The sequence below is a fragment of the Onthophagus taurus genome, chromosome 6 (assembly GCF_036711975.1).
Source record: "Onthophagus taurus isolate NC chromosome 6, IU_Otau_3.0, whole genome shotgun sequence".
NCBI lineage: Eukaryota > Metazoa > Arthropoda > Insecta > Coleoptera > Scarabaeidae > Onthophagus > Onthophagus taurus.
The window spans coordinates 10,538,058-10,549,484 of NC_091971.1; the positions used below are offsets into that span (position 1 = coordinate 10,538,058).

Below are 11,427 nucleotides of genomic sequence, written 5' to 3' on the forward strand. Positions count from 1 at the left end.
ATGTCCTACCAATGGGCTGCGGAAGACATTATAAGCACTGATACTGTGCTATCAATGCCGTCAGATTTGGCGGTATCACTATCAGTGATTAATGCTCGATACCAGATTGTACTGCCTGAGCGGCAGTCCTGGATCGAAAATGAAAATTCTCTGGTTCGGGCAGACATTTGCTTGTACACAGATGGATCAAAAACGCCTGAAGGGGTAGGAGCAAGAGTATACTGCCAGACACCTCGAATTAAGCAAGCCTACAGCCTGGGTACGTACTGTACTGTATTCCAGGCGGAAGTATTTGCTATTGACATGGGTGCTAAAATCCTTCTTGAAAGAGGGGTGAAGAACATGACAGTACGAATCTTCTCAGACAGTCAAGCCGCTCTCCAGGCGCTGCAAGCCGTGAAAACGGTGTCGGCTCTGGTTAATGATTGTAAGAGAGCATTAAACACACTGAGTTGTGATAACAGAGTCTCTCTGATCTGGGTCCCGGGTCACTCTGGTGTTGCTGGCAATGAAGCGGCAGATAAGCTAGCACGAGATGGCAGCGCTGAAGCGTTTGTGGGACCGGAACCAGCAGTTGGTGTATCATTTGCGATGGCCAAATATAGGATTGGACTGTGGGCTGAAGAGACTTCGCCTACTGTGGACCAGTTCTCCTGGAATGAGACATGCTAAGGTGTTTATTAACATCGCCACTGTCAAACCCGGGAATATTTTAGGACTTGCCCGTAGTAGTATAAAAGTTCTAATGGGTGTTTTTACTGGGCACTGCCGATTAAAAGCACACCTCAACTTGTTGGGTTTAGCCGACGATGTTGAATGCCGACTATGTGCGGAGGAAGCAGAGACGGTTGAGCATGTTTTATGCCACTGCCCTGCCGTTAACCGTATCAGATTCTCGATTTTTGGGTCGCAGTTTATCTCCTCAAAAGATCTGAATGACCTTTCGCCGAGCAAGGTATTAATGTTCGTTAAGAGCATTGGACTGCACGGTGAAATTTGATAATGATATCTATCGGGGTACAGTAGATCCTTAGGGTCGCGGTGCAAGGGTGGTTGGTCCGCCTACCCGATATGTATTCTATGTAATGTAATGTAATGTAATGTTACCAATTTTTACGTAGCGGTTAGCAGTCTGGTATAAAATAGTCAATGCTACTACTGAGCTTGGTTAGGAAGTTTTAATAAGTTAATAATAATAATTTCAAACTCATTGTTGAATTATAAAATTAAAAAGAATAAAATTTAAAACATTATTTAATATGAAACTTTGGATGTGTTTATTCTTAGATAATTTAAGAGCTATTAAACATATTTATTATTTAACTTTATTATATTCACAATAACTAACTTAAATAGATTATATTATGATTCATCATAGATTTTAAACGTTATGTGATTCATTATCGAGATCATTTATATTACTTCTAATCTAAAAAAAAATTCGATGATTAATAACACGTCTATTTAGTAACAAATTACTTTTAATGAACTTACCTTTGTATCGTAAGCAAAAATAATTTCGTTACTTTTAGGTTCGTTGGGGTATTCTCTGGGTTTAATCAGTTTCTTATAAAAAGGAGCGATCAACATTGAATCGATATCTCGGGCGTCGTTGAATTTAGTAAAAAAACTCACGATTCCTCCAATTAAAATACTTATAACGCAACCGATTAAAGTGTACCAAAGGTACGATAATCGGTAAAGCATAAAGATTTCGCTAAAATCATCAACACATTTTTTTCTATAAGATTTTTTTTGTGTTATATTACTCAGTATGGATGACATCTGTTGTATTTAAAGATGGATTTAGTCTTAAATTAATTGAGGGATGCAACTTTGGTGTAAAATGATAAGTGCAACCGTCAGTACTCGTTGGTTTTTCTGGGAAGAACAAATTTCCTGATATTATGGTTGTTTGATACTTTACGATAATCCACGACATTATCACCAAGCTTGTTGAACTTCCAATAAAAGCTCCCTAAAATGGTATTATAACAACAAATTTTTTTTATTAAATTAATTAAATAAAAACTTTCGCATTAATCCATGGTATTAAGATTCCCATTGTAAATAACGCTAAAGATGGGCCTGCTGCTATTGAATTTATGCTCATTGTTAACTAAAAAAAACTAATTTAGAAAATATTTCATATGGAATAATTAATAGTTAATTTACTTGTAAAACAGCTCCTAATTTTTCAACTACAAAAACTAACCCAACACAAATTATTCCCATTATAATCACGGTTCCTTTCATAAGAATATAAGTATGATTTTGAGTTAGCTCTTTCCTAAAAAATGTTTTGTAAACGTCTTCTAAGATAACAGCGGCCATTGAATTTAATCCCGTTGATAAGGAGCTTTAACAAAATAGTTATTAATTATTTTAAATAGATTTTTATTTACCTCAAAGCTGCGCTAAAAATTCCAGCAACAAATAATCCAGGTAAACCCGGAAATTTACCCAACACTTCCATAACCAAAATCGGTAATAATTGATCTTTTTCTTTTGCTAACTAAAAAGGGGTTTAAAAATAAATAAGCTGATATTTCTTATTAAAATTAATTACCATTGTTGTTAATGGATCACATTGATGATAAGTTGCATAAACCAACATTCCGCAATAAGCACAAAGACAAACAACCAAATACATTCCAAAAATGAATAACCATAAAGATCTAAAAACGAAATTCAATAAAAATTAGAATCATTAAATAGATATCTTGAAATACTTGTTTGCAGTTTTTAATGTGGGTAAAGATAAATATCTTTGTATCATGCTTTGATTAACCGTGCTCGTTTGAAGCATGTAAATAAATCCTCCAATTCCTAACGACCAAATCGTGTGTCTTGAAAGAGGGTTCGGGTCGAAACTAAAATTTGTATTCAAAATACATTCTTAATCTTAAAAAAATTGATTACTTAGGCCCTTCTATTCTTCCACTTTCCAAATTCCTATTCCAAACCACTCCGATACCACCAATATCTAATGTACCTTTTATAGCCACCAAAAGCATAGCTCCAATCATCACTAAAGTTTGTATTACATCGGTTAGTACAACCGCTTTTATTCCACCCTTAAAAAAATAAATAAAATTATGAGATAATAAAGATAGTGAAGATAAATAATTTACCAAAGATGTGTAAAAAATGCAAATTATACAAACAGCTGAGGTTATCCAATGGATGTTGATTCCAGTAACTAAAAGACATTTTTTATATTTACTTTTCATATACAGTTGATTCCGTTTATTTGGGACAAATTTCAAAGAGTTTTTTCACCTACTTTACAAGTCGATATCTTCATTGTCTTTAGAGATAGCGAAATATTAAACACATCACTAGTAAGCTTGACATTCTCTTCATCTAAAATTGTCTATATGATTGATACTGCTTTAGTTTTTTGTTCCTACCAAATAAAAGAGTTGTATTAAGAAAAGCCAATCTACCAATTCTATGTGTAGAGTTCTTTATTAGGCCTGTTTTTTGGTCGACGCCGATAAACATTAACCGAAATAAATCCAGATTTAGATAGCTTAAAGTGCGTTCTTTTCAAATTGATAAAACTTTTTATTAAATTCGATTCCATACCGACTGCACACAGGCTTGAAGTTTGATGATTTTGAGGTGTGTTCGGTACACGGCGATGTTCTTTATTTTTTCCGCTGTTGATATCATGTCTGACAAAGTCCGGTTTTATATGAAGAAAAGATCAGGCTTTTTAGTGGTGTATTTAATATTTCACTATCTCTAAAGACAATTAAGATATCGGCTTGTAAACTAGGTGGTCATATTTTTTGATTGATCGCAATAATTTTAGATGAACAACTTAGTAATGATTATTACCTTGATTGAATGCCAAGGCTGGGACATAAATTACAATGGGTAACCAAGTAAACTAAAAGAAAATGAATAAGATAAAGTTAAAGCTAATTAAAAAAAATTTAATTTACCAGATTAATCATAAATAACACAGATGCAAGAAGTCTAACTTTGCTATCAAATCTTCGGTGTAAATACTATTTAAAAAAATTAATTTTGAATGTAATTTCTTTTAAATTAAATAATATGATAACTCACCTCATAAGTTGATGTAATTTTTAAATTATGAAAAACTGGAAGATAAATGACATGAGTAATAACCCCCATTATAATAATTCCGAATCCAATATAAATATATTGTATTCCATAAACATAAATTTCGGTTGGAATTCCCAATAAAGAAATACCACTTATAAAACTTTAAATTATGGCGAAATTAATTTTAATTATTTATTTATTTTAATTTATTTGGTAACTTACCTTGCTATTAATGACATAGAAATGGGGAAAACTTTCATTTCTCTACCACCAACTAAATAATCTTGGGTTGATTTCATTTTTTTAAAAAATCCGTAATAAACACCGACTATGACGCACAAAAACAACATTATAAAGAAAACTACGTAATCCGGCCAACCGAATTTTTTCATCGATGAACCAATATCTTCGACGGTCATCCCTAAGACAATTTTTTGGCCTTGATCGGCTGAGGTAATCAAACCAACACCAAGAATATCGGCCATAATGATTTATTAATCACTTTTCACTGTATTTATAAATTTGAATAAGTTATTTTGAATAAATATTGAGTATAGTAATCAATTGAGAATTTAACACGCATTTTTTTCAATACTTTCGATAAAGCAAATTTTTTCATTTCGGCCAAATAAAAATAAGAAATTTTTAAATTAAAAACAAGAAAATGGTTAAGACACAAATCTTTCGTTAAAAAACTCAAAGTGTTGATCTAAACTGTAAAGATTCGCCCGATCGAATGGAACCCACATAAAAAAATTTAATCATAGCAACTTGTAGTACATAAAGTAGTACATAAAAGATTGGCGGAAGCGTTAACTGGCAATCTCGGTACAATGGCAAATTGTCATCGTCCCACTGCTCTACTCTAAACTATTTGTTCGGTTATTATCTTGTTATATTTTCAACTTAGATATTTATGTGCTTGTTAAAATTGTGCTACCTAAAATTACATTTTATTACACGTTCAAATCAACCAAAGTGGATTCAATTAAATTAAATTTTAAATTACATCTAAAATTAGAATAAAAAAATGTTTAAACATTTATTTTGACATTTTAAATTATGGTTATAATGAAAAGTCAATGCGACGTTAATGTTTAAACAATTTGAGAAAATGTTAAGAAAAACTAGGAAAAAATAATTGCTGAAAATTCTTTAATATCATGTTCAAGATATGTTATACCTAAATCTTTTGTAAATTGTAAGTAACAATATAAGCTATCATCTTCAGCATAAATGCAAAGATTTCTCTGCTATCAGGTATTAAAAAGGCATCAGTCTTATCGATACAACTTGCTCTCAATAGATATTCCTCGTTCGATCTAGAACTGAAGGGTTCCACTTTTTAGTAGCAAAAAGATTTATAAAAACCCTCAGATTAGGTTGGGTTGAGACCCACTCCTAATACATATCGTGTATCTACTAATATTAGTTCCAATACTTGTTCTTTCTCCATTTGTTGCCATTTCTGTGCTTATGTCTTAAAATATGTAGGTTCGCTTGTGTAGGAGCATAAAACACATTCTACCTATTCTTCTATACGCTGTTATCAGACATGGACTAGGAAGATTCAGAAACGTCGAAAAAAAAACATCTTCGACTCTATCTTCAATTTATGCCAACAAGAGATCATTTATCCACTAGCAGATTAATTGGGAATAAATGCCTAGATAAGGAAGTTACCCTCCTTACCTAGCCATTTATCTACCCTCCTTATGTGGTTTACAACTCTATTGGCACTTCGAGTAGCATAGAGTAGCATTGTTGGATTTTTGGTAATATCTTGCGACATCAATTTCCTGATCTTTCGTCTATAAAGCATGTTTGGAACATTGTATGTATAAAGGAGACTGAAGAACCTGCTGTATCTGCCATAAACGCTGTAAGCATTACAGTACGAATTCAAGGCTTCTTGGGACACAATATCTCAAAATCCAACAGGAAATTCATCTACTGGAATCGATTTATAAATTACTACCTTTGGTAGTTAAACATTTCTGGCAAGTTTGATCAAAAAATTCCTACCCTTTCTTGATATTGCGATTTTCGTGGTATATACTAGAGACATGCTTGTGACATTTGTCAAGTAACTTTGCCGGCAAAAATTTACTTAAAAAAGCTCTTTGATTAGCTTACATTGATTTACTCTTTCGTGCATCTCCTGGTTTCATTTCTGCCATCGTTCTTTGCATATGTGTGCTGACTCTTCATTCTGGTCAGACTTTAAAATCAAATGTGGTAGTCTCTAGGGACCACTACCTAATTATGCTTATTAGCAATAAATGTATTATTATTATTAAGTAATTAATAATCGTCTTCATCTTCTTTTTTGCAGATAATTTTGTTTTGCTGTTTAATATTTACAGAAATTCCAAAGCCATTAAAGCTGCATTCTTTTAATAATATTATTGTTATCCTCCACAAGGTGGAGATCAGTTTAAAAACCAGCAAAATAGCTACGAGTGTGATTCGAACAGATGACATATTCTTTCAATTAACATTTCCATCATTACTATAAGACAGGGAAAGCATTAATCATTTAGTTATGATGGGTGGGAATGATTGGGTAATGCCAGAACTGTATCACAATAACTTGACACAACCTTAAAGCAATATTTTTTGTTTAATTTCTTAATAACTTTTAAAATACACTACTAGTCTAAATCCTGAATATATATTATATATAAGTGTTGAAAGAAAACTTTAAAGCGTTGATTGCATATGCAAAAAAAACATATTCTTTCATTGTACTTTTTAGATTACTTGTAAAAATTATTAATGGTGGTATTGCAGGAATTCTTTGCATTTCTCTCATCTTTCCACTTGATTTGGTTAAAACGAGACTTCAAACCAACAAATCGGGCCAAATGGAGAGCGGATGTATAATTCCATGTAATTAAACATTATTTACAACATTATCCTTTTATTTAATTTAATTTCGAACGGCAGATTTGATGCGTTTAAAAAACTTATAAAGCAGAGGGTTATTTTGGAATGTACAAAGGTTCAGGAATCAACATCTTATTGGTGACACCTGAAAAAGCGCTTCAATTATCCGGAAATGATTTTTTCCGTCATCACCTACAAACAGAAGACAAGTAATTACGATATAGTTAAAAATTTATTTATTACAATTAAATTTTTAGAGAACTTCCGGTTAGTCGGCAAATGATGGCTGGTGGATTAGCTGGTTTTGTGCAGAGTTTAATTACAACGCCGATGGAATTATTAAAGATTCAGATGCAGGATGCAGGAAGAGTTGCTGCTGCAGCAAAAGCAGGTAATTAGATTTATAATAAAAAATTAAAATAATTAAATAATTAAGTTCTAATTAGGTGGAAAAGTAGTACCAAAAACTTCTGCGACTCAAATCACCTTAACTTTATTGAAAACAAAAGGAATTGCAGGATTGTATAAAGGAACGGCCGCAACGTTGTTGAGAGATGTTTCATTTTCAAGCCTTCATTTTCCACTTTTCGCTTATTTAAATACGTTTGGTCCAAGAAAAACTGATGGATCTGGTATGGTCTTATTTATAATAATTAGACTATGTGTACATTTTTTTTGAATTTTAGGTGAAGCCGTTTTTTGGTGTTCGTTTCTTGCCGGCTGTGCATCAGGTTCAATAGCAGCTGTTACTGTTACTCCTATTGATGTTATTAAAACTCGTTTACAGTTATTAACGAAAGCACAAGGGGAAAGAAGTTATATTGGAATTGTTGATGCTTTTATGTAAACAATAACATTTTTATTATAACCTTTTTTTACGATTTTTTTTTGGTATAGGAGTATATTAAAACATGAAGGTCCAAAAGCTCTCTTCAAAGGAGGAGCTTGCAGAATGATGGTGATTGCACCACGTTTTGGAATTGCACAAATGGTTTATTTTTTGGGTGTCGGCGAATATCTTTTGGGTTATAATAAAAAGAGCGCATAGAAAATTTACTAGTTTTGGTGATTTTGGTGTGGTGCACCAATTACTAATAAATGTTTTATAATGTCATAAATTGTCAAAATAAACGTAAAAAACGACAGTATAAATTTGGCGCGATGTTAAAATCTAATGTAGCTGGTGAGTTAATAACAAAGAATAAAACTTATTAACGATTTATTTAAGACCGCTTTTATTTTAGATTCATGTATTCTTAACAAAATTATTCGAATATTTTTCAAAATGGGTTCCAGAAGATTACAATATTTTCTAAATTGTAAGTAAGTATTTTACTCATGTATTTAACACTTATTATCTAATAATCCTTAGTTAAATGTCAAATAGAGAATAAGAAAGAATTCAAATCGTGGTTTGTAAGAAAATAATTCTTGAGGTTAATGTAAATATTGATCACTTTATAATCAGGGGTGCTCAATTTGCTGATTCTATTAGATTAACTTTTAGATACCACTTGCTGAGAACTCAACTTTTCAGCATAAGCTATGATTATTAAGAAACAAGACATGTTTTAAAGTAAGGAGCAGATAAGAAGACCAATAACTTGAATCCATTCCGCAGCTTGTTCCAATGCTGTAGCCTGGAGTTTGAAAGCCAGATCATCAAATAACACTTTGCCAGCTTTGCTTCTCTTAGAGAAGACTCTGTTTCTTCTAATAGCATGCAATAACGTGATCTAACATGATGGAATGTTTAAAGCACTTGCATGCTTTCAAGTTGAAAGGTTCTGATCTTTAAGAACTAGATTTGGCGTTTTGCCATTCTTGATAACCTTGGTCGTCCGTTTTTTATCTTTCTAGTTTTGTACCGGTTTTTGTACTGAAAGCTGCAGATTTTTTTGCGTGCATAACACATAATGCTCAGTACGCTCCATATTGATTGAATTTCCAGCAGTTCAGCTGTTGAGATTGACTCACCGAGACGCAGTGAGGTAATCAAGTATAATTTTTCTGTAAGAGGTAGATGTCAGCTCATTAATAGGTTACGGTAAAAATAAAATGGACGCAGAAACGTGTGTAGTAAGTATTGACTGACAATGAGTATCCTAAAGAAGAAAATAAATGTGCAACCTAAGTCTTAATAAAAAATCCAACGTCACAGGACAAGTTATGACTCATCAACGAAGCGTTGTTTAATAACTCCTGCTAGTGTAGCTTATTCTGCAACTTGAATAACGTATTGGTGTTAAGGGCAAGTTGAGAAGCGCTTGGAATTAGTTTAATTAGATCGCCATTAATACATTCCTGACTAGAAATCAATAACAAATTAATGCTGTAACTAGATGTCATGAAGATTGAAAATGCAACATGTCTAAATTTAGTACAGCAGGGTCTCTGTTCTGTCATTGATCTTTGAGGGACGCTAACTGTCATATTAGCTCTGTTAGTTACACTATCTGCTTAAAAAGCTAAAAACATGCTCAAAAAGCTATGGAAGAGTTGCCAGAAATATGTTGTTGCAGAGACTTAACGAGAATATGACTAAAATGAAAATAATTTTCCAATTTTAAGGCAGGTCTTTGAGTTAGGTTGTGATGTTTATGAGATACTCATACTGAAATTGAAGTACCAATCATAATTGATGCAAATTATTTAACTTTTATGTTCATGGCTAAATACTCATGTCTAAAACAAAGTGCACCTCAACTAAGCATATAAAATAGGCGTAAAAGATCGCGACAAAGAACCAACTTGTATGTGATAACATTGCACATGGTGCCGTTTTGAGCACTCTTGGTTTATAAAGTTAACATCGATTTCACACTTGTCTAAAATCAACCTTAAGATATAAATTAAGTAATTTACATCTTATTTAGACATTAGATATTCAGTTGATAATTTTTGAATTTGATTTATTTGGCCAAAAATTTGATACGAATCTTCGATATTTCCGTTTATGAGTTATTTCAAAATCCGATAACTTCTTTTATTAATTTTAATTAACCCTTTAATAAGTTTGTTTTAGTGCAAATGATTTTACTGTTTTTTTATACTTAAAAAGTCTCAAAATTACAAATGACCAATAAGAAACTACCACCGCCGACTCAACACAAACAATTTGAGTAAGTAATTTACGATTTGATTTATTGTTGATTAAGAAATCTTTTTAACGTTTAGATTACTCCCAAAAATCATAAATGGGGGTATTGCAGGGATTATCGGCGTTTCTTGCGTTTTCCCCCTTGATTTGGTTAAAACAAGACTTCAAAATCAACAAAAAGGACAACGCATTTATACTTCCATGTAATAAAAAAAAATCAATATAATGACTTAAATTTTTTTTGTTGCAATTTAGGTTTGATGCTTTAAAGAAAACTTATAAATCAGAAGGTTTCTTTGGGATGTACAAAGGTGCATCAGTTAATATTCTCCTAATAACCCCTGAGAAAGCACTAAAATTAGCATCAAACGATTTTTTTCGTCACCATCTTGAAACGAAAGACAAGTATTTTAATAAAAATCGAAACTTTCAATTTAAATATTAACCTTATTTTTAGACAACTTCCTATTACTCGTCAAATGTTAGCTGGTGGTTTAGCTGGTTTTTGTCCAATCATAGTTACAACACCCATGGAGTTGTTAAAGATTCAAATGCAGGATGCAGGAAGAGTTGCTGCTGCAGCACATGCAGGTTAAATAATTTTTAAATAATAATGATTTGAATTAATTTATATATTTTTAAGGTGGAGGAACATCACTGAAAGTATCTGCAACTCAAATCGCTTTAAATCTATTAAAAACGAAAGGAGTTTTTGGATTGTACAGAGGAACAGCCGCAACAATGTTGAGGGATGTTACTTTTTCAATCATTTATTTTCCACTTTTCGCTACTTTAAACTCGTTAGGTCCAAGAGCAAGTGATGGAAGCGGTTAACTCATTCATTCATTTCTAATTGGATCATTTTAATATTTTTAATTAATTTAGATAAAGCTGTTTTTTGGTGGTCTTTTCTTTCTGGTTGTTTAGCTGGATCAACAGCAGCTCTTTCTGTTACTCCTTGCGATGTCGTCAAAACACGTTTGCAATTGTTAACTCATGTACAAGGTGAAAGAAGTTATAATGGAATTGTAAATGCGTTTATGTAAGCATTTAATTAAGTATGACTTGAATATAACTTAAATTTTTTGCAGGAGTATACTAAAACATGAAGGTCCCAAAGCTCTCTTCAAAGGTGGAGCTTGCAGAATGATAGTGATAGCACCACTTTTCGGAATTGCTCAAATGATTTATTATTTGGGGGTCGCCGAACATCTTTTAGGGTACATCTAAGAAAATCATAAAAAATATTTCTGAGAAATTATGTAATTAAAAGAGTAGAAGTAAAGTTTTGATATTTATTTATATAATATGAGTACAAAATCAAAGTTTCGTATCAAGTTTTGGGCCAAATCTAACAA

At 32.2% G+C, this 11,427-nt stretch overlaps 2 protein-coding genes and 1 pseudogene across 2 annotated transcripts; 2 read left to right on the forward strand and 1 right to left on the reverse strand.

Moving 5' to 3' along the window:
* Nucleotides 1-1,291: 1,291 nt before the first annotated feature.
* Nucleotides 1,292-4,823, reverse strand: LOC111424364 (rumpel). The gene is made up of 14 exons (XM_023057871.2): nt 4,303-4,823; nt 4,081-4,240; nt 3,954-4,019; nt 3,847-3,898; nt 3,135-3,202; nt 2,923-3,077; nt 2,733-2,873; nt 2,570-2,678; nt 2,406-2,515; nt 2,176-2,359; nt 2,033-2,119; nt 1,770-1,978; nt 1,495-1,717; nt 1,292-1,429 (listed from the first exon to the last, which is right to left on the reverse strand). The coding sequence occupies exons 1-14, from the start codon at nt 4,563-4,565 to the stop codon at nt 1,382-1,384; spliced, it is 1,875 nt and encodes a 624-aa protein (XP_022913639.2). The 5' UTR covers nt 4,566-4,823; the 3' UTR covers nt 1,292-1,381.
* A 2,120-nt stretch (nt 4,824-6,943) lies between these two features.
* On the forward strand, nt 6,944-8,017 carry LOC111424354 (mitochondrial glutamate carrier 1-like; annotated as a pseudogene).
* Nucleotides 8,018-8,213: 196 nt separating this feature from the next.
* Nucleotides 8,214-11,354, forward strand: LOC111424356 (mitochondrial glutamate carrier 1-like). Its single transcript, XM_023057860.2, has 8 exons — nt 8,214-8,288; nt 9,985-10,091; nt 10,147-10,272; nt 10,325-10,474; nt 10,527-10,660; nt 10,713-10,898; nt 10,955-11,111; nt 11,161-11,354. Exons 2-8 carry the CDS (start codon nt 10,045-10,047, stop codon nt 11,297-11,299), a joined length of 939 nt encoding a protein of 312 aa, XP_022913628.1. The 5' UTR covers nt 8,214-8,288; nt 9,985-10,044; the 3' UTR covers nt 11,300-11,354.
* Nucleotides 11,355-11,427: the final 73 nt, after the last annotated feature.